The sequence below is a fragment of the Gekko japonicus genome, unplaced genomic scaffold (genome assembly GCF_001447785.1).
Source record: "Gekko japonicus isolate JY-2015 unplaced genomic scaffold, Gekko_japonicus_V1.1 scaffold477, whole genome shotgun sequence".
NCBI lineage: Eukaryota > Metazoa > Chordata > Lepidosauria > Squamata > Gekkonidae > Gekko > Gekko japonicus.
Window position 1 is genome coordinate 393,582 of NW_015174289.1, and position 25,511 is coordinate 419,092.

General features: G+C 44.3%; 1 protein-coding gene and 1 non-coding gene across 2 annotated transcripts in view; one reads left to right on the forward strand and one right to left on the reverse strand.

The window, feature by feature from the left end:
• Positions 1–6,608: 6,608 nt before the first annotated feature.
• Positions 6,609–6,682, reverse strand: TRNAI-AAU. The gene has a single exon. It is a non-coding gene; the product is annotated as a tRNA-Ile (tRNA).
• Positions 6,683–12,977: 6,295 nt separating this feature from the next.
• The window catches only part of LOC107121153 (semaphorin-3D-like), a 31,925-nt gene continuing 19,391 nt past the window's right edge, over positions 12,978–25,511 (forward strand). Inside the window, exons 1-5 of the mRNA XM_015424018.1 lie at positions 12,978–13,151; positions 19,955–20,115; positions 21,926–21,988; positions 22,864–22,983; positions 24,957–25,059. Coding sequence (XP_015279504.1) covers positions 13,016–13,151; positions 19,955–20,115; positions 21,926–21,988; positions 22,864–22,983; positions 24,957–25,059 — 583 coding nt within the window. The 5' untranslated portion in view covers positions 12,978–13,015. The remainder of the gene's footprint in view (positions 13,152–19,954; positions 20,116–21,925; positions 21,989–22,863; positions 22,984–24,956; positions 25,060–25,511) is intronic.

Genomic DNA, 25,511 nt, shown 5'->3' on the forward strand with positions numbered 1-25,511 from the left:
TGAGCTTCCCTTAGTTTGTTTGCTGTTGTCACTTAATACTCAACAAGCCCTGCAAAATAACAGAACACTGCTTTTTGTCACCAATAAATGTCAATTAAAACTTCTCCAACACATTATTCTGGTCCTAGATGGTGATCCTTCCCTCTCATGGGTCTCTTGCCCTTGCTTACTCACAGCCCCCAACTGCAAGCAGCTATTCATCCAAGAACAATCTTAGCCATGGGGCAACCAGGACAGTTGCCCTGGCCCCTGCACTGGGGGGAGGTGTTGGGATCACCAATTGCCAGGCTTTCTTGGTTGCCAGCCAAGGCATTGCCACTGCTGGCCTTTCTACCACCACCAGGGGTGAAGATGGTGAGGGGGTTCATAGGCAGCAGCCAGCAATCAGCTGTATGATGGTCGGGGGAGGGCAACCTGCTCCAGGTGACTGCATATGCTGGCTCTTGACTCAGTCTCAGGCAGTGGCTGGCATTCAGGTGTAGGGCAATGGGAGGGAGCAACTGCCTGATGCTGTACCACTAGAGGTGATGATGGTAAAGGGATTAGGGTTGCCAGGTGAGGCTGACAAGCTGGCGGAGGACTTTTCAGGAGCCTCCCAGAGAGGGGAGCAAAGAAGCGTGGTTGAACTCCAAAGGGAGTTCTGGCCATTACACTTACAGGAACCACACGTCCCTTTTAAATGCCTTCTCTCCATTGGAAATAATGGAAGATGAGGGCACCCAATTTTGGGGCTCATAGAATTGGACCCCCTTGTCCAATCTTTTTGAAACTTGGGATGCTTTTTGGGGAGAGGCACCAGCAGCTATGCCGAAAATATGGTGCCTCTACCTCAAATAATACCCCCCCCGAGCCCCAAATACCTATGGATTGATTCTCCATTATACCCTAGGAGTACCGGTCTCCATTGGGTATAATGGAGCACTCAGCAACCATTCCCACACACACACTTTCAGAAGACCCTGAAGTGGGGGGAGGGCTTCCAAACCAGGGGATCCCCCAACTGGGGATTGGCAACCAGTGTTCCCTCTAAGCTGAGTTAGTGTGAGCTAGCTCACCGTTTCTTAGCCTCCAGCTCACACATTTTTGTCTTAGCTCAGGAAGGATGGCTCCAGGGCAAAATTGTTCACAACTTTAATGCCAGTAAGCTCACAAAGTAGAATTTCTGCTCACAAGACTCCACAGCTTAGAGGGAGCGTTGTTGGCAACCCTATAAGGGATGGAGGGGGGGGGCTCCATCCCTTGCTATCTACCATGCCTGCACAGCCAGCCAGTCACATGTCCCTTGCAAGCCAGGCTGCAGCTGTGCTTGCTTACCAGGAAGCCAGTACATCAGTGCTCCTCCTTCTCACCTGCACAGCAACAGCCAGCCCTGTCCATCATCGTCATCAGTGTGGTCACTACCTTTTTATCCTCCACTTCCTCCTGAGGGAAGAGGGGTGAGCAGCACCACTCAAAGTAAGCCCTCCAGGGTTCTTGCCCTAAGTTGCTTTTCTCTCCCCTCCAAAATACCATTTGCCAGCTGATGGATGCTATCTGCCATTTGTTGCTTTGGGACAGAGGCAGTGGACAAAAAGAGACAGAATTGTGTGTGTGTGTGTGTCTGTGTGTGTCAGAGGGTAAGTTTCCCCAGCAGGGAGCAGAGTTGCATGCTGGGCATTTGCTTAAGATAAAGAAATGGAGTGACATTTTAAAAAATGAAGGAGGTGTCCCGGGGAGTGTATGGAAATATACAGTGTGCATTAAAATTGAATGAAAATAGAAACACTGAGAATGTTGGGGGAGGGAGTGTAAGGGTGGAGGGCATCCTTGACTTTTGCCCAGGGCCCCAGAATCACTAAGACCTCCCCTGTATTCACCCCCCAACAATGGGCCACCTGACGGAGATACAAACCCCGGAACAAGCCCATTTGTCTTCTTCCATTTACAAAGGCCAGACATGTCACTTTCTGCGAAAAGAATAAATGGATACAAATCAGCTATTAGTAACATTCAGAAACTAGTGGTGTGAGTGGGGAGGATTTTAATCCACCAGGACATTCTATAGCAGACTCCAGAGTGAAGCTGCTGAGGTTGGAATTTATTAGCACATTTGATACAGTGGATTCAGTAGAGACTGGAAGTGGCTAGCTCACCACAAAAAATAAGTTTAAGGTATTCATTTATTGTGCTAATCTTGTTATGCCTATGCATTGCCAGTGGTTGCTAGTAAGGAATGAGTCTCATACATACTAATGGGGGTCATGCTGTATTAATTTGATTGGGTCTTGTGCTAATTTACTTTGATTTGTATTCATTTGTGCTCTGCATAGTAATACAGCATGTCTTTTGGCCTATTTGTTTTCTCTGTATCTAGAGTACGTATACCTACCCATTGACATGACCACTTCTTGCTTTGGAAAAGTGGTTTTTTCTCATGAAAAAGAACTCATGATTTGTTAAGTTAGAGGTGCCACAAGACATGCTGTTTTTTGCAACAGTGTATTCATGCAGCTCTTGAATTTGTTGTAGTGATAATGAAGAAACTCCTAAAGGTCACCTAAGGCATAGAATGACAAACAGCAGCATTATGGGTTCAATCAATATTCACTTTGTAATTTTTAGGACTTCAGTATTGGTAGGATAACATATTTGGCTAGTGACACAATGCTTTATTAGGGAGGGAGGATAGCCGAGGGATTAATCAGTTTTGATCTTCATAACCAGAAACTTTCTCTGTAGGTTCCCAAACTTTAGGTTCCCAAACTATGCAGGTATGGAATAAAATCAAGGCTGTGCCAGTAGGTGTAAATATCAGCTATCTGCTGGGACCTCAAGAGTGGTTGTCCCCAAAAGGCCACCATCCTCAGTTTGCGTGACACACCCATTAAGGTCACAGCGAATGTGAGAGAATTCTTGGTTTGCATGCCTCACATATTTCTAGCTAAGTGGGCCAACTAGAGGTTTTTACACTGAAGTTTTAAAATATAGGAGCTGATAGAAATTGTGGATGTTATACTGCACAGGGAAGTGCATGACTGACTAATCCCAAAGACAATTAAGGCCATAAGTTCTGATCCACCCTACTGTTAAATTTCCATCTACCGTACTTCAGTTGCGCCATACTGTGCCTATTTTGTCTTGCCGTTTTAATCTCTACTTAGACTATGTTTGGGTTCTATTACATTTCAATGATTTGTTTTATAGCAGTTTTGCAGCAGTTGCCTCATGGCAGGTTGGAGCCAGTGGTACTATTTTACAAACAGAATGTACTTCCATCAGCAGAACAGGACTTTCTTGCCTCCCCCCTCCAATTGCAGCCCACTGAACTCACCCGCTCTGAACACTATGTGAGGCAACTCGGGAGTCTGCAGCGGAAGGGAAGAAGCCATGAGTCGGATCCAGCCAGCATTTTCACTCAGTCTTGCCATGTTTTCCTCCATACTTTTGTACATGCCCCCATCCCATATAATGCAGGTCCCATGATTCCCAGGATAGCATTTTTGGATGGTCAGAGGAAAACCCTTCTTCCTTTGCATTAACAGAAAAGCTGATTGGATGCAACCCATTGAAATTACCCCTTTATTGGCAGAAAGTTACAGGTGGATCCAACTTTATGAGTCAGCAGACTGCTTTCAGGTTCAACCACTTTATTATAATGATATGAAAGAACTCTGAGAGAAATCAAGACGGGCACAGATGAGTCTTTGTTTACTTTACAGAAGTTTTTGCTTGGATTTTTTAGAAAACCGTTTTGTCCATAACCACCATTGTAATGAGAGCGTGAGGCCTAGAAATCAAGATGGGCACAGATGAGTCTTTGTTTTCTTTACAGAAGTTTTTGCTTGGATTTTTTTTAAAAAAACCGTTTTGTCCGTAACCACCATTGTAATGAGAGCGTGAGGCCCACTTTACCTTAGAAAAACACATCCATGCTGTGGCACTTCTGGCCATAAAACCAGCCCAAAGGGTGAGGAGAGAGAGTTTGATACAGATGTATCACTGGGAACATGCAGCATTTGGAGCCAGCCAGTCTGTGGGATGGCTCCAGAGGCCAGAGAGCTATATATTCATATCCTGTGTGAAGCAGTGAAGTGCACTGATTTGAAACTTAAGATGGTTGGTCAGGGGGGGGGGTTGGCACACAGAGGAGTGGCTTGTCCTGCCACCTCTGATGCAAGTGGAAAGGGGTGGGTTAAAAGCAGTGTGTGTGTGAGACAGACAGGTGGACACCATCAACAATATATATGCATATCGTCTCAATACATGCTGTTGCCATTTCTCAATACACACAACTGGAAACCCACATATTTTTTTTAGGGTAGGTGTTTGCAGATAGTGAAGTTGGAAGATATATGTATTGCCCTGTTAACACAAAATGCTTATCACATACCGTACATCAGGAAGATTGCAGGTAGTATATTCTTCCTTTACATGAGGTTGGAACGCCAAACTTATAATGACTAGACTGTGCTACACATAGCCTGGCACACAAGGGAAGAGCTTCTGCAAAACTGGATTCAGGGGGAAAGATGAGTAGAGGAAAGGGGCCTAGAGGAGGAGAGGAATTTGCTTCCTTTCTCTTCTTCTGTCTTATTTAGAGAAAAGTGACAGCTGCTGCGTCTTGACTCAGCCTATAAGCCTGCTGCAGCTGCTCTTGTGGCCTTTTCCTTTGACTGTATATACTGAAATCTCAGTGCAATACAGGTTTGTCAGATGTCCCCAACTTTTCATGGTTGTATCTTATTCCAGTGCAATAAAAAGTCATAGAATGTGATGCATGTTTTTTTTAAATTTCAGACTATAACAGTATGGCCCTCATGTTTGGAATTTTGATCTGTTTACCAAGACAAATCAAACGCATGTCCACTGGGGATATACAGACATGACCATGTGGATAAACACATGCATACAGAGAGAAAATAGTGATTATATTACAATATTCATCCATTTTGATGTATACTTCATGTACACTTCATGAAATCTCAGAAGATTTCACCCAGACCATTCCCAGGAATGTGCATATAAAGCCCGAAGACAACTGTTATGGGGTGACTGATCAGTAGAAAATCTTCCTGAAGCTTCAGTTCATGCCTTGATAGTGAACAGGTGTGACACAACTGTCACTCAAGCCAGCATGGGTTTCCGACATTTTGTATATCCTTTGTTTTTTTGGCAAATCCTCCTCTTGACTCAGCTGTACAAACTAATAATTTACTACTGTGACTACTGCTGGGTGAATTCACTCAGTTGCTGTAGGGCTAGTACTTGACCAGTAGTTGAGTATTAAATTACTAATATAAGACTCAGCAGTAATTTTAGGCATCCTGAGGAAAGCAACAGGGGATTACGGAAACAGTGTGGCAGGATAGAAGTCATATGAATGAATGCAAAAAAAAAAAAAAAAACACCCCAAAAAACCCCGGGGACAATTCTGGAACAGAGACAACTGCTGATCTCTTGGAAGAAATAGGTACATTTCCTTGTCAAAAGCAGCATCCCCCATCTATACTAGTTTTCTCAGCAAAAGTGAACAATAGCTACTACTTTCTTAAATGTGGCAAAACTAAGCTGCAATGGCATATTCCCCATTGAAAAGACTACAAATAATACAGAAATAAATTTGGGTTGCTGCTGAAAATGCTGAAGCACAATATTACTGTTTGAAAAGACTGGTGTGAATGATTTCTCTGGGATTTATCAGTCCCTGAGGCCTTTTAATATACAGCGACCAACTGGTTCTTGGCTGTCCTTTCCTGAGAGCCAGATGGTGCCTTTGAAAAGTATCACAAGGAACAGGAGATGAATTTTATCTTAGCCTAAAATTCCTAGAACTGGTACTGCCCTCTAGGACTTCTTCTACAAGTGGATCTAATGAATCTAATAACATTAATAATAGAAGGTCTGTGATTTTAATTTTATCCAGGAGCACACTTGGGCCTTTTATACATGGGTGTTCCCCCTCACTTTCACCAAGCATGTCCATCAGGTTTTCTTTGTTGTTCTGCATTTCCCCTCACTTTCACCATTCATGGCCATCAGGTTTTCCCCCTATTCTGCATTGATTTCCCTCCCTTCAGTGCTCAGTTCGCTTTCCAGCAGCTGTTTCCCAGGGTTTTCTGAGAGTGGTTTGTGGCAGTTTTTCCCCTTGTTCCACTTCCAAGCTGAGGGTGATTCAAAAGTATACAGATTCCCTCATATTTCCCCCCCTGCCCTTTTCCCACCCCTCAGAGGCCACTGCCATGCCCACATCCAGGTCGTTCCACCCTCTGCACTTCTGCCATCCTCCCCCCTTCATTTTAATGTTTTTAAAACAGGTGGGTTGAGTCTAGCTATATGAGTTTATTGGTAGTCTTAGACTGCTGGAGAAAAAAATCATTGGCAGGGAATGCTTTAAAAGTTTGGCTAGAGGTAGCATATATGTGTGCAGTGAAACATTTTTAAAGATCCATGTCCTCAGGAGGAGATGCTGAACACGTGGCTAGAGGTAGCAGCAGCTGGACCATCAAGGAACAGAGGACGGGAGCAAGCAGCCAGGTGTGCATTGCACTGGTTATGCCCCTTAGCATATGGACAACACCAGTGACACGGGGATTTTACCCTCTTGTCTTTTTTTTTTCCCAAAAAGAAACTGGCCCTTATGGGGATTGAACCCATGATCTTGGTGTGATTAGCACCACACTCTAACCAACTGAGCTAACTGGCCAGTCTCAGAAATAGGTCTCTCATTTTCCCTCTTGTAGAAAATAAAGTGGAATTAAATGATGTGGCAGTCTTATTTCTAAACCAGATACTGTCACCAGAGTCCTGCTCATTTCAGCTGGCCATGGGGAGGAGAGACAAAAAAAATCAACCCCTCCCTCCGAAAGGAGTGATGGATCCTTTGAATCCAAGGGCCTCCACGTCTGTCAATAGAATCCCTTTGGTTAATTTTCAGAACACAGCTTGAAGGAGGCCAGCCATGTTTCTGGAGGGGGGGCAGACTGGGGGGGGGCTTTGTCTGCCAGCTCTCACCTCCGAGCCATTATCATTTTGCAAAAAAGCCATGCACCAGAGCAGAGCTTGACAGCCCAGGTGGGGAAGGTTGTGCATGAGCGAGGGGCATCGGATCAGAACCCAGATGGACAAGAGGGTGTAATCCCTGCACTGCTGGTGTTGTTTGTATGCTGGGGGGCACCGCTACTGCAACACATGCTCAGCTGCTTGCTTGCTTCATTCCTTCATTCCTTGGTGGCCCAACCGCCACTGCCTCTCTGGCCATGTGTTCAGCATCTCCTCCTGAGGGCATGGATCTTTAAAAACATTTAACTGTGTACACACACTACCTCTAGTCAAACTTTTAAAGCATTCCCTGCCAATGATTTTTTTTCTCCAGCGGTCCAAGTTTAAGCTCATATCGCTTGACTGAACCCGCTGGTAAAAGATAGAAAACCTAAGCAATAGTGGAGCTTGTACACCAGTGAAGAAGGGGGAACCACTAACATTCTGCTAAGATGGCTACCCAAGAGTAAACGAAGCTTGAAGAATCCCCTATTTTAAAAAATACGCCCAGAGCGAAACTGGCCAGTAGGGAGAGACCAGCCACATAGCACAAAGGAAGGGGAAATTTTGGTGCTGCAACACTATCTGGGTTTTTTCATTGGTATGCAGAATATATACTCTGGGAATCCAAATAGAAAAATTGGAGAGGAAAAAAGGTGCAGAGTGCAAGCACAGCATTCAAAGTAAGGCCCTACTGACTCGACTTCAGTGAAAATCGAAAGTAAGCTGTGTGTGCATAATAGGCCTTGGTTGCATGACAACCATCCAATACAGTGAATGGGCCAATTCAGATGCAATATCAAATCCTGGTTTGAACAAGCCAGAGGCTTGTGGATTCAGTCTTCCTGATCTTCCCTCGCACATTGCTGTTCCTTTTCTCCCTTCTTTTTTCATGGATAACCACAATTTGTTGTTACATCTGAATCAGCAGACTCTGGTTTGTGCTTGTCTTCCAAACAAGAGTTGAAAACCGCTTTTTGATGGTGGTTTCCAATTCTGGTTTAGAGGACAAGTGCAAAACATAGGTTGCTGGTTTCAGATGTTGTGGCAAACTATGGCCTGCTATGAAAGGGAAAGAATCATAGGTGGTAATGTGAGAGCCCAAGCTGCTTCATGTAATGCCAAGCCACGGGTTTGGCATTACATGTGAGTCAAGCCAATGTCTTTTGTAATGGAAATACAGATGAGCTCTTTGGCTGTACACTGACAATCTAATTGTTAGATAAGCCTATACATGATCCAGCTGGAATGCCTTTTCTTCATTTAAGGGTTTCCCCCCCTTATTTACACAGCTCATTAAGTTTACATTTTGTATATACACACTGCTCATTGTTATCACCGCTGTCTGCTTCCTGAGTTGCATCCTGGAATCACTGACTCCAGTCAAGTGTTTTAGCTTCATGTTCCATGTTTTAGCTCTTTGAGTTGCCCTAAACTGTAATGGGATCACACAAGCTTGTGAATCATTTAGGAAACAGTCAGGAACTAAGGAGTTATAAAGCACTATGCTATAATTCATTGGGGCCAATAAGAACCTATCATTGGGTTTGAAGAAATTACAAAAATAGTCTGTTTAGAAGCCTAAAATTCTTTATTTAACCACAATCTATAACAACTAGGCCAAAACAATCCAGTTCAAATAACTGGCTTCGGATGATGTGTCCTGAAGTTTGTGCTGAAATCACACTGACAGTGCTCTGATCATGCCAGGGAAGAAAATGATCAGTAGATTAGTTGGCTGGACTCTAATGGACATTAGATGAAGAAGAGAGTTCTGAGACTGAAAAAAGAACGAGCTGGATCAGTATTTCAAATGAGTGACAACTGGGCTTATAGAGGAATGAACATTTTTCCTTTGTTTCAGAACAGATTTTGTGCTCTTCACAAATTATCTTGCAAGCCAAGCTGGGGCTGATGGGCATTAGAAAAGCTGTTATAGTAAGGCTGAGACTAATGATTAAGTCAAGACTGAAGACCCTTCTGGGTGGTACTGCATTTCCCACTTTGTAGTGGGAGATAATAGAAGGTACCATGAATGAGCAAACTGCACCATACGGCAACCGCAGTCTTCACTCAGTGTGGCTAGCTGCTACACGGATCTAGTGGTGGCACCAGAAATAAAGTAATATGAGGCAAAGTGTAATGGAAGGGTACTTTGTCCCAAGTTATTCTGAAGGATAAATTGTATGTTTCACATTAACGCTCCCATCCTAAACATATTTTCACTGAAGGAGAGCAAATTACGGCAAAGCACTAGTGCTGATATAGAAGTTGAATCTGTTCATTCTTTTGCAATTCTTTTTTTTAAAAAAAGTTAGCAGCAGCCTCACATTCAACTCACATTGGGCTACCATCTTGGTCCCTTGCTGCAATTCCCATTCTAAAGCGCCTCGCTCCCCTGGAGAAAATACTGCTGTGCAGATGCTAGCTTGTATTGTTAAGTTATGCCCACGAGAGGGCTTTTCATTCCGTTGACTTTCCATGCCTCACCTTGCACACCTTGGCTTCTCATGTGGATCCCCCTCCCTCCAGTTCCGTGGAGAGTTTCTGCAGTACCCTGACATTGGCATGGATACTCTCCACATGATCAGGAAGGCCCACGTGGCAGACCAGACCAAACTATGGTAGACCATGTAAATGGGCATGACACAAGTTGGGTGTGGGGGGGGGATCAACCCTTCTTGCAGTCACACACTGTGCTACAGTGCTTAGTGCGGCTCAGGAGCACTGCACAGGGGGAGGAAGGGCTCCTGAATGGAAATGGCCAGGGCGGGGGGTGGGGGGAGGTTGCCCTGCTGTCAGGCTCCACATGTACTCAGTTGCTTGATCCCTGTAAACATGGAGCTCTGCAGCAGGGTGAACAGTCCCCTTCTGCTCAGAAAAATGGTGCTGGAGGGAAGGCTGACACTCCTCCTCCCCCTGTGCCATGATCCCAAGCCATATCAGGCAACAGCGTACTTTGCAAGGTGAGTCCTCCAATCATGCATGTGACCAGTGTTCCCTCTAAGCTGAGTTAGTGTGAGCTAGCTCACAGTTTTTTAGCCCCCAGCTCACACATTTTCGTCTTAGCTCAGGAAGGACGGCTCCAGAGCAGACTAATGTATGCAATAGCCAAATCGCTCACTCACAACTTTAATGCCGGTAGCTCACAAAGTAGGATTTTTGCTCACAAGACTCCACAGCTTAGAGGGAACATTGCATGTGACTGCATGTTGGAGGAACCTCCAGCTTACATCAGACGTATTGTTTAGTTTGATCCTGAATGTTATAACCGTATGGAATATAAGCTGGTCTTTAATGAATGGTGTCATCAGTAGCCGCAGGACAGAGGCAGTGACCTAAGATGAAAAGAAGGCCAAAATAGTTTTGCCCTGTCTTGTTATATCAGGACTTGCCTTAATTTGAAATGAATATTCTTTGTTCTAGAGCATGGTAGCTCCCTAGATCATAATATATTTAACTACCCAAATCCTTGGCACATCATAAAATAAGCACAATAGCTCCAGAGAGACTTTTATTTTTGAAATCTTAACCTGGCAGCTAGATTATTTCTGAAGAAAGGAAAAGAGGATGCAATGGTAGAAAGAATGTCAGATCTGAGGATAAGTAGCTTGTCTGAGGTTTGGGGGTACTTTTTGTTTTGATAAGTCACTAAAAATTATCTCTGATTCATCCCAGCCATTACCTCAAAATGTTATTCTTTATTCCTCTCAAACTAATATAACCAAGACAGTCACACACAAAAACTTTCTACAGTCAGCCTTGGCTGAAACTTCAAAATATCTCCTGAACTAGCAAATCCCCCTTTTTTATGCTTGCAAACTAGAAATCAAATGCTCATAGCTTTGAAGCATTGATTGTTTAAAGCTGCACTGGAATGTTTAAATTAAGCTTAGATTTATCATTTACAGATTTTTCCTATCCATTAGATACTTGCTCTCCCTCCCTTTTATGTGTAAACTCTGTGACAAGCGGTTTCTGTTCTTAACCACTGGGAGTGCATTTAGGTAATGGTTTATGGCTGGGGTTACGATCGCCTCCCACAAGGGACCCAGCCATGAAACAGAAAAGAAAAATTACCTAGCAGCAGAAAGTAAATTGGCTTTGAGCAAACTATTTGAATCAATCTGTTTGAATTTTCCTTTTTGCTTCAGCGGAATGTGGATAGCAGCCAGACATTTTTCTTCATAAACCGCATGAACTAACGTACTTTCAGCTTCATCTCACTGATTTAGGCCTATTACGCGCGCACAGCTTACTGCAGAGAATCTAGCAGTCAAGTCTTTAAGATTGACTTCATATTCTGTGCCTGCCGTACACACCATTCTTTTTTATCCAGTGTACCTATTCTGCAGCTACAACCTCAAAAACTCAGTTTTTCTTAACTGGGTTGGGAGAGGGCAGCCCAGCCAGGATTGTTGTACCTACAGGGAGCTGATGGTTCTCTGTAGGTGCAGCTCTGCACTGCCTTCTCCCAATGCTCAGTTTAAACCAGGCAGCAGGAGAGGGCAGCCCAGATGGGAGTAATTTCTCCCCCCAGTGATCTGAGACTAGCAGTAGTCTCGTATCGCTAGACTCATGCCGCTCATAAAAAAGAAATTAAAATGTAAAACAATGAGGGACACACTGATGAATGTTGGAAGGTACAGAGGGGGTGGAACGACCTGGATGGGGGCATGGGAATGGCTTTTGAGGGGTGGGGAAAAGGCTGGGGGGAACCTATGGAATCTGTATACTTTTAAATTACCTTTGGCTTGGAAGCAAAGCAAGGGGAAAACTGGCACAAAAGCGCTCTCAGAAAACCCAGGTAAACAGCGAATGGAAAGCAAGCTGGGTGCTGAAGTGAGGAAAGACAATGCAAAACTAAAAAGAAACCCTGATTGACATGCACGGTGAAAGCAAGGCGAAGCACCATGCACACATGGCCTTAAAGTAAGACAATCCCATTGATTTGAGCAAGATTTAATCAGAATTCCAGCCATTTCCTAACCATGATTACTCCAAAATAAGTCCCACTGAACATAATTTGAATCCAGTGGCACCATTAAGACCAACAAAGTTTTATTCTGGCTATAAGCTTTCATGAGCACACACACTTCTTCAGATACATTGAAGCAGAAGTCACCAACCATTACATATAGGTAGAGGGTGAGGGTGTGAAGGGTGGAAGGACCAGTTAAAGTCAAAACATTGTTGGTCTTAAAGGTGCCACTGGACTGAAACTTTGTTCTGCTGCTTCAGACCAATATGCCTACCCATCTGAATCTATCCTGTAGCCATTGTTTAATAGTGTGGCCAGCCTCCAGGTGAGGAGGAAGTTTAGCAATGGTGCCATTATGCATATGGAATGCCCTCACCAGGGACATCTGCTTGTGTTCCTTGTTGTTTCTTTATGGTATTATCCTATGCAGAGTTACTCATCTAAGTCCATTGGCTTTTCACCACAAACCCCAATGTAGCTTCACATCACAGCTGAAATGGGAAGACAGGATTGCTGGACCACAGAGGGACCCAACATGATTGTTGTTGTGTGAGAGGGGTGCAAGGTGGCAGCAACAAGCACTGTGGAGATGAGGCATGTGGACACCATCCCTGCCCGCTTCCACACCACTCACAGTCAAGAGTCAGATATATTTGTTTATCTACCTTATTAGTAATCTCCCTTTCTCACTGAGACTCAAGGCAGATATCTGGCTATAAGACCGTGCAGTCAAACAGCATAAGAAATCAGTGATGGTGGTTTAATTGTGATGCTGTGTGTACCCCATGCTTCACATGTGCTTGTTGCCAACATAATTCTAGATCAGAAATGCAGGATGAAAAGGAACTGGAACCACACACAAGTGAGCTCCATTCAGTAGTACTGCCAGTAGATATGTGGCTGTTAAGGATTTCCCCCCATTTGTTTTTTAGGTGGTAGGTGAATTTCCCTGACAGAAACTACACCTATGAGGAAGACTTTCTCACTGAAACAAAGACCTTTGGCAACAGAAAGGGGATGATCAGCTGGATTCTCTGCAGATGCTGCTGCTTGGCCACCAACAAAGCCCTAGCCGTTGGGCTTGTTCTGCTGGCTGTTGAGAACTGCACTGCCTTGAAGCAGGGAGTTCCCCGTCTCCGCCTCTCCTATAAAGGTAGGACAGCTTCCCATGTCACTTCCAGGTGGATATCGAGGATCCAAGCCCAGACCTGTAGTGCAGCTAATTGATATTTGTAGAAAATGTGAGGCAGCTGCAGGGTTCTTACTTGACCTAGAGGTTCCCCCTGTACGCTTCTCTTTGTAATGTTCACTAATCCCAGGCCCTCATTCTTTGACCTCTGCTAAATTAAGCCTCTCAAACTACATCAGGTATCTAAGTAGATGCATTCGTTCATGTCACATTCATTAAAACCTGAACAGTAAATCTGACTCTTCATCCCCTTCCTGCCCACATTATGTACATTCTAATCTCAACTGACTTGCAGCTGAACTCAAGTCTTTGCCAGATAACTACAATACATACACAGTTGTTTCTTGTTTGTTGTGACCCAGATGTTTTCTGAGAAGCACTTCTGTTGCAGGGATTTCGCAATTTTCAGTTTTCTGCCATTGACAGTAAAGAAGATTCTGCCAACACCATCCATATGACACATTTATTTATTTATTCTGATTCATTATACTGCACCTTTCATTAAAGCTCCAAGGCTGCTACTATGTTTCAAAAACCACTACAAGAAGAATAACAACAATCAAATAAGAGACTAAAGCAATGAGAGAAGCCAGGGGCAATTAAGGTAAAAAAAGTCAAAGGAGCATAATAAAAATCTAAGGAGTTCCAAAAACTAAAATTAAAAACCAAAAATTAAAAAAACAAATGCACTCTGAAATCAACTGCTGTCTAAAAGCCATTACAGAGGGAGCCAGGTGGGTCTCCTAAAAAGCAAGGTCTGGTGCCCCTGCTGAAAAAGCTTTGTCCTGAGCATTTACCAAGTGCATCTCACGAAGTGGAAGCACATTTGGCAAAGCATCTGAAGAAGATGCCAAACTCGGGGGTGCCAGCTCTGAGCTGGGAAACAGCCGGAGATTTTGAGGGTGGAGCCTGGAGGCAGCAAGTTTTGGGGAGGGGAGGGACCTCGTCAGCGTATAATGCCACAGAGCCTACCCTCCAAAGCAACCATTTTCTCCACTGGAACTGATCTTGACCCCCTGGAGATCTGTTGTAATAGCAGGAGATCTCCAGGTGCGACCTGGAGGCTGGCAACCCTATGCTAAAATCTGGGTATATTTATGTAGGAAAAGACAGTCCTTGACATATGCTGGATGGTTTGAACTGGGCCTAGAAATTAGTTGGAAGCCAGAATAGGTGATGTGATCTACATGATGTGATCCGGGCAGTCAGTGCCAGTGAGTATTTTGAACAAATTATAGACTCTGAATGCTTTTCAATTGAATTGTGCATAGCATTAAAAACTACCTAAAAATTCACAGTTATTAACTGTGACCCTAGTCTCCTTATAAAAAGGCTCTCCTGAACATTCTGTTTGACATATCCTGCAGAATGATAAAAACTTGGGAACCTTCCTAGCCTCATGAGGCAGGCCTTTCCACCAGGTGGGAGCCACAACAGGAAAAACTTGGGTATGGGCAACCATTCGCAGGGTGGCACCTTCAGAAGACTCTGCTCAGATGAATGAAGGTGCTGCAATGGAACATATTCGGAGAGGCAGTCCTGCAGATATGTGGATCCTAGGGCATGAAGGGATTTGTGGGTGGTAACCAGTACCGCAGACTGAATCCAGAAACAAATCTGTAACCAACAGAGCAACTAGGGATTTGGATAAATATTGCCATTTTAGGTCAAATTTATATCTACCTGTTCATACGCATAAAGACTGACCTATTTTTCCTATGTAGCTAGCACAAGGGCATTGTTGACAGATTGTTGCTTATATCATGCTCGAGAATCAGCAGTAAATGAGCCCAGATGGTATGTCTGATGTGATTAGGTCACTGTGAGTGATCATTGTGCTTATCTGTGTACTTTTCAGTTTTGCATGGAAATGTCTGTTACAAACCAGGCCTTCTAACTCACCTTTTTCATACTTCTCTCTGTGTGTAAAAATATTGCTGAGAATTCATTTCGTGCCTTTGGTGGTGGTCTCAAGACCAGGGAAGCTACTGCTACAATAAACTTTTTAGTTAAGCAGTTACAGGACTCCTCTTTTGTTATTGGGCTCTGTAATGCTTGACTGGATATGAGAACAGCGTTGGCATCAGGGTTTGTTGCAAGATCTCATTCCCCAGGCTAATGTTTCTGCTAGTTAATCAATTGTGGCTGGTGAGAAACTTCTTTGACTTGGGGACAATCTATAAGCAATCTGTAAGAAACAATTATCATTGTCCAGAATGAATCGTAACAGTGCATCCTAAGCAGAATTGAGGGTGTAACTGTGTTTAGGATTGCACAGTAAATCATTCATGAAACACTGGACTAGTTTTAGCTGGGAGCTTTAAGTGGCAACAAGTGATAATCTGTCACTTTCTTCTTTGTGAGCAAGTAGTCTATCCCTGAGAACTCATCCGACCTTGACAGTTTGTTTTTTCACTTCATTGGGTGGATATTGTAATTTTAACATCTCTGAAGTATTTTTTTTCAGAGGCAAGGCCAGCGGTGATAATAGCCCACAAAATAAAATTCATTGATTTGGCTAGCTTTGAAACACTAGCAGCTGAGAATCTTTGGCAGGGCAAAAACAAAGCTGTTTCAAAGTTTGTTGTGTGCTAGGGCCAGGCATGCTACAAACTCTTAATCTTTGGTCTCTGCTAAAAGGAAGTTCCCAGCCTGCCAGGACCAAGAGGCAATGAAAACAATGGCAGGAGGTGTGACTCACAGACATCACGCCAAGTTCAAGGCACGAGGATGACGGGTTTACATTAGAAAAGCCCACAGAGACACTCTCCACCCTGGGACTAGAATAGTAGTGGGAGAGAGAAAGAAACAGATGGGCCCACCAAAAGGAAATGAGAAAATCCAAGACAGGGAGTGCAAAGGAAAGATGTGCTTGAGAGAATAAAGCCAAGAACAATAGAACACCACAGCAACGGAATGGTAGCTTTCATAGTGATTGTCAGAGGGGAGTGTCAGGGACACACACGTGCAAAGATTCACATACAGGCAGGAGGGACACACTTTCTCTGCTCCACAAGGCAGCCAGCATTTATTATTTCTTTTTAAAAAGATATACCCTGTACATTCTACCTATTTGGTACCCACGTTATCTAAATATTATATATATATATATATATATATAATAAAATGGCAACAAACTATGCAATAAGTATGAATAAGAAACGTAAAGCAGCCGCAAACAGTAAATCACCAAAAACCTTAAGACAGTAGTGAAACCAGCAGTACAACTGAATAAATAATTAAGAGAAAGAGCACCAGCAAAATCACTTGAAAGCAAGACATAAAGTTCTCAGGAATAGAACTAGGAGGTCAGTATTCTTGTTTCTGTCCCCCCCTCCCCTTGGGAACTATTCTTAATTGTTTCCCTTGCAAAAGAGTTCTACGTAACTCAGAAGCTTTCTTCCAGAAGCTTTGACAAGTTAGTTCAAAGACAATTGTAATAGTTGTCATGTCACTTGCATTCTTTCTCACATCCACATCCACAAATCCTTTTCATTCCCTCTCAGTTGCTGCTGGGCATCTCCCCATCAGCTAGACTTTCCAAATCTATTGGACAAAAGGAAATGTCTTCTGTTGGCTCTATTGCATCACATCATCTCCAACCCAATACGTTTTGGCTCTCCACTTCTGATTTAATTGGTATGGTTGTGAACACTCAAATCATTTTAATAACAATATTTAAACCTCAAGCCAGAAAATGTGGGAGAAAGGAGTATATGGCAGGGGAGGAATTTGGGAAACTTCTTACCATGACTAAAGTGCAGTGAAATTAAATACCGCAGGACTGTTCACCCAGACCAACATCTAGTCTGTGCTTTGGTGGGCAAAGCAAATTGCAAATTGGACTCAGAACAACTATCACCACTTTATATCTAGTACAGTGGTTATTTCTACAGAAGTATCATGCTGAGAAGAATTCCTCCGGGAAGGAAAATAGAATATTTGCATCAAACAATATTAAACCACCAACCAGACCAGGCTCACCTTTCCATGTATGAGGGTGGGGGTGGGGAGAAGAAAATGTAATATGAGTTTCTGTATTATTTGAACAACATAAGGGCTGCTTGGCCTGGGGGACTGTTGGTGCTGTAATCTTATTAGAGAAAAAGAAGGCTGAAACTAGTTACTCCTTTGACCCCTGAACTTCATGTAGTAATCTCTGATCCCCAACAACATTCTGTAGGCTCGGTCTAGACCTATATTCGATGCTTGGTGCAGATATAAGACCTGTTTACCATTTTGTCTTTTAAAAATGTCTTTAAGACATGAAGTGTAGACATAAGAGGGAGCAATGGGAATAGGAGAGAAAAGCCAGGCTTCAGTTTTAACTTGGTGAGGGTGACTGGAAATCCATTCAGGCTTTTGGAGAGCCTTAGAGTGTGTTTTTGAGAAATGCTGGATATTGCAGAGTGTAACATTTAAGCAGGAGAAGGTTGGAAGGAAGGTAGTAGGCAGAGTTCCAGGGAAGGCATTTGGCGCCATGAATGGCAGCTAGTATAGCATGTTGTGTGTGTTTCTCTCACTAGCTCTAGTTCTCTGCTTTTTGTCGTTTATGTTCTGCAGTCATTTGTATTGTATACACACATTGCATGGCTTTTATATGCAAATTATATGGCACACTTTTTCATATGTATAATCATGTATAAAACTAATTTACTGAGTGACAAATCATATTGAAAAATGCATACATTTATGGGGAACATTCAGTGTAAGGAGACTGAAAAGATGTGAACAGAAAGAATCATGGATTTACACAAGGGAAAAGTAGAAAAAAGCAGTTTGGAGGTTGAAACAGCAGGGATGAGAAATCTGAAACCATCCCTAACAGAGGCTTTCACTTCGAAATCAATATAAGGCAGATTCCATTTGTTGATCTAAATAGTCAACAGAGCTTTGCATTTGGCAACTCAGGAAAGGCTGGTTATGTGGTATAGCCCCCCCCCCCGGCCTGATTGTAGGCACAACTTCCCAATTCCTGCTCATTGTTCCTACACTCGGGGGTCATTTCCTGCAGGAGTGCACAGGAGCGGAGCTCCGGCAGTAAAGAGGCCAGGGGGCGGGCACATGCAACAAGCCCCACCCCCTGCTCCCAGCAGCCCTCAGTCAGAGCAAGAAGGAGCCAGGTAAGTTGCAGAGCCTCCCCCCATCCCCCTGGTCCAAAACAGTCCAGTGGCACCTGTTTTATTCAGGCACAAGCTTTCCCTCCTCTGCAAGGACAGATCTGCACATCCCCCCTCCCCAATAGCTAGCAATCCAAAACAGTCCAGTGGAGCCTGAGCGCTGAGTGTTGCCTTCTGACACACTTCCGGTGATGTCAGGGGGTGTGTCATATGCAAATAATTTACGCAAATCAGTTATGCTAATTGAGCTCCGGCACCTCTTTTTCTACGAAATGACCCCTGCCTACACTACTTCATTTTCTTTAATTATACCCTACTTTTCTCCCATAAGGGACCTAGATGAGAGGCTGCTTAGACTTTTTATCTGTGCTAGGGCCCAGCTGTATATTATGTTTTCTCCCATGTTCTCCCTGGGCCCACATGATCAAGAGTGTATTGTGAATTCTAGGCTGGGAGCTTAATCCCTGGCATATGCAGGGCCAATTCAAATCAAGGCCCTAGGGTTGCCAACCTTCAGGTGGAGCCTGGAGATTTCCTGCTATTACAACTGATCTCCAGACTACGGAGATCAGTTCCCTGGGAGAAAATGGCTGCTTTGGGGGAGGGGTATGGACTGTATGGCATTGTACCATGCTGAGGTCTCTCCCCTCCCCCAAACTCCACCCTCTTCAGGCTCCACCCCCCAAATCTCCAGGTATTTCCCAAACCTAGGCCTTGTAGAGAGGGGGCTTCGATCTTCCCCTCAGGCAACTTGAAATGGCTTCAGGGGTCCTCTTGTTGCCCCACTGAGAGTTTCTCATGGGCCATTTCAAATTAGGAAAATGGCACAGGGGACTGCCTTATTTATTTATTTATTTTATAGCCCGCTGTCCCCAAAGCTGGCTTAGAGCGGGTAACATCAAACCATAAAATACAATTTAAAACCTCTAAAACAGTATACAATTACAATAAATACAATAAATACAATAAAATAGAAAATTGCTATAAAATTCTAGATGGCATATGGGCATGTAACTCTAGTTAAGCTCCTCCAAATTTAAACCCTTGGATGTCCAGTTGAAAATTGCGGAATTAAGGATTTTAAACTTTTTGCTGGAAGACCGTAGAGAAAGGATTTCTTTAGCTGTGGCAAAATTTTGTTTCCAGGCCCTTAAAAAAAGGAAGCTTGTATCTTAGATAGTGAATTGCCGACAATTAGCGTGTTTTTGTGCGTTTTAATGATAATTGTATTGCTCCTGTATCCGTTTTAATGTTTTTATATATCTATTTGATTTTATGTGTATTTTATTATCCTCTCGGAAATGTTCTACAGTGGCTGGTCGCTTGACCGTATTAATAAACTTGAAACTTGAAACTTGAGTTAAGCTCTAATGTGGCTTACACAGTGAGTGAAACTGGGTGTGCATTTACCAGGCTCATCTACTTTAGAAAGCCTGACATGGCCCTTTAATCAACATATGAACACTCAGCCCTCAGACAACCACTATTGCTTGTTTGTTGTGTCTCTTCATTAGCCAGGGGAAGGAGTTGGTTTCTTGGGGACAGACCCAGAGATGGCAATAGTGGAGTACCCATCCACTTGAGTTCTTGTCCTTCTTAAAGCCAGGGAGGAAAAAACCTCCACTGTTTCCATGCTCTGTCTTGCAGATCTGCTCAGATTAAACAGTTCCCGCCAACTATTAAACTCTGAGGATGACCTTGCATTCCAGTCACTTCTTGTGGATGAGAACAGGGCATGGCTGATGGCAGGCGCTAAGGACCATATATTCTTGTTGCACCTTGACAGTCCCAACAAAGAGCCTCAGAAGGTCAGTACCAGAGAAGGTTGCCATGTTCCCAAAAGCATATGGAGGAGGTTGGCTGTTTTTCATTCAGTGACATGGGTCCTTTCACAGTATTTCTTGGTTTGTTTGATATCCCGGAAACTGTTAGCCAGATAGTTTTCTAGGTATCTAACAGTCATCAGTTAAACAGTACTGATTCCAAAAACTTACTAGCACAACAAACCACATAAAACATAATAACTGGATGCTTGGGGGTGGGCGGCCTCACCCCTCACTCACTGTCTGCAGATAGGCTTGCCAACCCCCCGATGGGGGCGGATGTTCCCCTGATTTTGGGCCCCCAAATCTGCTGCCAGCGGGGCACAACATTGGCCAAGCCCTCCTGAGGTGAGGTAGACAGCCCAACCAGAGGGGAAGGGTATAGGGTTGCCAACCTCCAGGTGGGACCTGGCGATCTCCCAGAATTACAACTGGTTTTCAGAAGACAGAAATCAGTTCCCCTGGAGAAACGTCTGCATCGGAGGGTGGGCTCTATGGCAGTATACCCAGCTGAGCTCATTACCCAGACTCTGCTCCCAAGACCTCCAGGAATTACCCAACCTAGAGCTGGCAACCCTACTTCGGAAGGGAGCAAGGGCAAGGCCACATCTGAGAAGGTAGCAGCCTCCAACCCTGGCAGCCCTTTCACATGCCTCAGAAAAGAGGTGAAGCTTAGGCAGCAGGCTGCACCAGAGCACAGGCCAGAGAAGGAGGCAGGCAGAACAGCCTCTTAAAACCTTAAGGGAGGGTGGGGCAGGAGAAGGGAGGGCCTAGCTTCACTCACCATGGCCTTGCCCCTAAAGAGAGGGCACTGGTGAAGTCCAGGGGTCTGTGTACCCCTAGGAAATCTCTAGTAGGCTAGCCCAGGGAGGAAGGGCCAGACCTTTTCCAAGAGTTTCTGGGCTGGACAGATGTGAGAGGAAAACCCCTCTCCTTGTTATATTCTAAGGGTCTGCCTGAGATGAGACCTAAAATAAGGGAACACTGGAGTTCTGTTTATCTGTTCATTGCCTATTAGGGTTGCCAGGTCCCTCCTGACCACTGTTGGGGGACAGAGGGGGTCTCTACCATAGTGTTTTTGCCCAAATACCAGAGCATCACTCGGACATCACTGGCGTGATGACATCACATCCTGCATGGTGATGTACATCCTGTGCAATGCTAGTGACGAGGCAGCCAGTATTTATTATTTCTGGCATATACAGTGATGGAGAGAACTTATATTACAACTTTACATTTTAATCCTCATCTGAATATATCAGTTTAGAATTGCCCATTGCCTGGCGCTGATCTAACAAAATCTTGTAGTAAAGCTCAAACAGTCAGCTGAGTTTAAAATTAGCTGTGGACATCCCTAAGCAAAGTAGGCAATTGGAGCAAACCCATCAGGAAAAGCAAAACCAGGGCCAGCCCCAGTTAGTCTACCAGCTATTTACTGGCCAGCACCAGACATTAACATTACTGGGTAGCTGCCAGAGCCTTAGCCGATTGGGGGGGGGCACCCGTGGTTAGAGCTGAGTGGTTGTGTGATGGAATATGAAGAGGTCTTACTCTTATTCCAGCCTCTGGGAGGAAGGGTATTGTTGAGAGCAAGTGGTGTTGATATGTGCTTAAAGAGGGGGCCACTGGAGGTCATTTTGCCAGACCCCTCTAAACCCAGAGCTGGCCCTGACCAAAACCCAACCTCATATGTTCGCCGGAAGGGTATGCCTACTTTCTATTGTATTGGTGGCAGGAGAAATTAAAAAATGCCAATGTTGCTGTAACAAAACCTGGACTGCGTTTCCTTTTCCAGATCCTCTGGCCAGCCTCTGTAGAGCAAATGGAGCACTGTCGATTGGCTGGGAAGAACCCTGAGGTAAAATGGGCTGCACAGGGACTTCATGGCTTAAGCTGAGCTGCTTCTGAGGGCTCTGTGATACTAACGACTTGGTGAACTGTGGAGCTGTGGAGTTATTCACATATTTATTTCTGTGGAACACTTCTCTCCTTAGTACTTCCCTGGCACTAGCTGTGGTAGGGTTACGACTGGACAACTCTTGGAGGTTTGGGGACGGAGGCTGGTGAGGGCAGGGTTTGGGGAGGGGCAGGACCTCAGTGGGTTATAATGCCATAGAGTCCACCCTCTGAAGCAGCAATTTCCTCCTGGGGAACTGATTCTGCAGTCTGGATATCAGTTGTAATCCCAGGAGATCTCCAGGCCCCACCTGGAGGTTGGCAACCCTAGGCCATATTCCATGTTTTCTGTGTTAGTCAGTTTAACTGCTAAGGGTAACTTTTAAAGATAAAAGTAGTCTTGAAATAAAACATTTCTAAGATGTAAAGTTAGCCTTGCATTCTTTTTTCTTGTTCTTTTCAAAGAGCGACATGTGTTTATATATGGGTTATGGTGGTGGAAAGTGCCCTTAAGTCGCAGCCAACTTATGGTGACCCTGTAGGGTTTTCAAGGCAAGAGCCGTTCAGAGGTGGTTTGCCATTGTCTAGCTCCATATCACACCCCAACATTCCTTGGCCGTCTCCCATCCAAATACTGTCCAGGCCTGACCCTGCTTAGCTTTTGAGATCTGATGAGATTGAGCTACTGTGGGCCGTCCAGGTCAGGGCAAGACTTGCTATGTATTATTAAATCCAGATCTGGATATTGGGCTGTTGACCGGCTCTGTACTAGGAACACTGGGACAAACCAGAAGTGTCCAAATAAAATCTGTCCATCTTCTATGTTATTCTTGCTAGACGGAATGTGCGAATTTCATCCGCCTCCTGCAGCGTTTCAATAGCAGCCACATCTTTGCCTGTGGAACAGGCTCCTACCAGCCCATGTGTGCCTTCATACAGCTCAGAGAGGGAGTAGAGGTGAGTTGTACCCATGGGGCCAGACTTGCCATGAAGCAGTCACTTTGGGCAGTGGGTCGTAGATGGGATGCCAGTGCTTCTACACCCATCTTCGGGTGCCACTAAAACAAAAAGGAGCAAGGGATAAGGACTTTCCAATTAGGGAGCAAAAAAAAAAGACCAAAAGAGAGTAAAATATCTCCCATATCTGCAGGGAACAGGCAAAACACTCCTTTCCATAGTAAGTAGGGAGGGCAGGGCACCTGTTCAGTCTCCCAGCTTGACTCAAATACAATGCTTTAATAAATGTGTCGGTCTTTAAGGTGACTTTTAAGCCTGACTGAGAAATTGTTTTTTCTACAGGCAGTGAAAAAACCCCACTTTATAAAGGTACCTAGGACAAGTAAAAAAAGTGGGGGCCCAATCAGTTGTGCTCTTCAATACCACCTTCTTCAGTTCTGATCAGGCTTTTGCAGGTACAGATTGAAGACCAACGTCTGTTACAAATTCCTGATCCCCTGATAAAATTGGAGTCATAAGCAGCTGCGGTTGGGGTGGCGGTAGGGCTAAATGACCTCAGATTCTGCTACCCCCAACACTGTAATGTTGATGCAACAAAGCAAATAAACAAATCCCCCTGACATGAAGCTCCAATTCTGTGAAAACTTTTTCAGCTATGCTCTGTAACAGGCAGCTCAACAGTATGCAGAATCCATTCATATTAGAAGTTTCTGGTAAGTGCTTTGGGCATGTGAATTTCACGGCATGCCTGACTATTTAGTTTGACTTTGATCATCAGCATCTTCAGCCATAAGGGCAAGATAAGAAAAAGTAAAATTTTCAACAAGTGCCACTGAATCATCGTGTCAGAAAATCCCTGGAAGGGGGCTAACAAGTCCTCTGGTCCAAGCCCCATGCCACAAGGCAGAACCATCCAGCCAGCAGGTCTCTACAGATCCTTACACACAAAAAAAAAAAGACCAAAAGAGAGTAAAATATCTCCCATATCTGCAGGGAACAGGCAAAACACTCCTTTCCATAGTAAGTAGGGAGGGCAGGGCACCTGTTCAGTCTCCCAGCTTGACTCAAATACAATGCTTTAATAAATGTGTCAGTCTTTAAGGTGACTTTTAAGCCTGACTGAGAAATTGTCTTTTCTACAGGCAGTGAAAAAAACCACACTTTATAAAGGTACCTAGGACAAGTAGAAAAAGTGGGGACCTAATCAGTTGTGCTCTTCAATACCACCTCCTTCAGTTCTGATCAGGCTTTTGCAGGTACAGATTGAAGACCAACTTCTGTTACAATTTCCTGATCCCCTGATAAAATTGGAGCCATAAGCAGCTGCTGTTGGGGTGGCGGTAGGGCTAAACGACCTCAGATTCTGCTACCCCCAACACTGTAATGTTGATGCAACAAAACAAATAAACAAATCCCCCTGACATGAAGCTGCAATTCTGTGAAAACTTTTTCAGCTATGCTCTGTAACAGGCAGCTCAACAGTATGCAGAATCCATTCATATTAGAAGTTTCTGGTAAGTGCTTTGGGCATGTGAATTTCACGGCATGCCTGACTATTTAGTTTGACTTTGACCATCAGCATCTTCAGCCATAAGGGCAAGATAAGAAAAAGTAAATTTTTCAACAAGTGCCATTGAATTATCGTGTCAGAAAATCCCTGGAAGGGAGCTAACGAATCCTCTGGTCCAAGCCCATGCCACAAGGCAGAACCATCCATCCAGCAGGTCTCTACAGATCCTTACACACAGTCCAGAGCACCAGTTTCCACAAGGACAATGTGGGGAAATGCTCAGAAGGAAAATCACTTGAACACGGCACTGGGTTGTGATTAAATCTAGGAGCCAGAATTGTTGATATGCTTTTGCTTTACAGGGCAGGATGGCCTCTTTATGTGAGAATGGCTTTTCTGTTTGCACTGATGTTCCTGGCAAGGCTTATGCTTGGACTAAAAGTTCTCCTTTGGTTTTCTGCAGAAACCAGGGTTTCCAGCTATGCAGCTGGTGACTCACTCCATTGAATCTGGGAGAGGCAAGTGCCCCTACAGCCCCCATGAGCCTTTCACGGGACTTCTAATTGGTAAGAAGGATGGCAAACAGGGTAGTGAGAGAAATCTAGACCATGCAGTGGTAGAAACAATCAGAAAAGAAACCCAGCATATGTTACCAGCTTTGCTTCCTGCAAAGGCTTCTAGAATCTGTATCTCTGTGTACATCCATGTACCTGCGGCTTTTGCTGCAGTAATCCTTTCCTCATGACTCCTCTGCCATAAGGGCAAGATAAGAAAAAGTAAATTTTTCAACAAGTGCCATTGAATTATCGTGTCAGAAAATCCCTGGAAGGGAGCTAACGAATCCTCTGGTCCAAGCCCATGCCACAAGGCAGAACCATCCATCCAGCAGGTCTCTACAGATCCTTACACACAGCCCAGAGCACCAGTTTCCACAAGGACAATGTAGGAAAATGCTCAGAAGGAAAATCACTTGAACACGGCACTGGGTTGTGATTAAATCTAGGAGCCAGAATTGTTG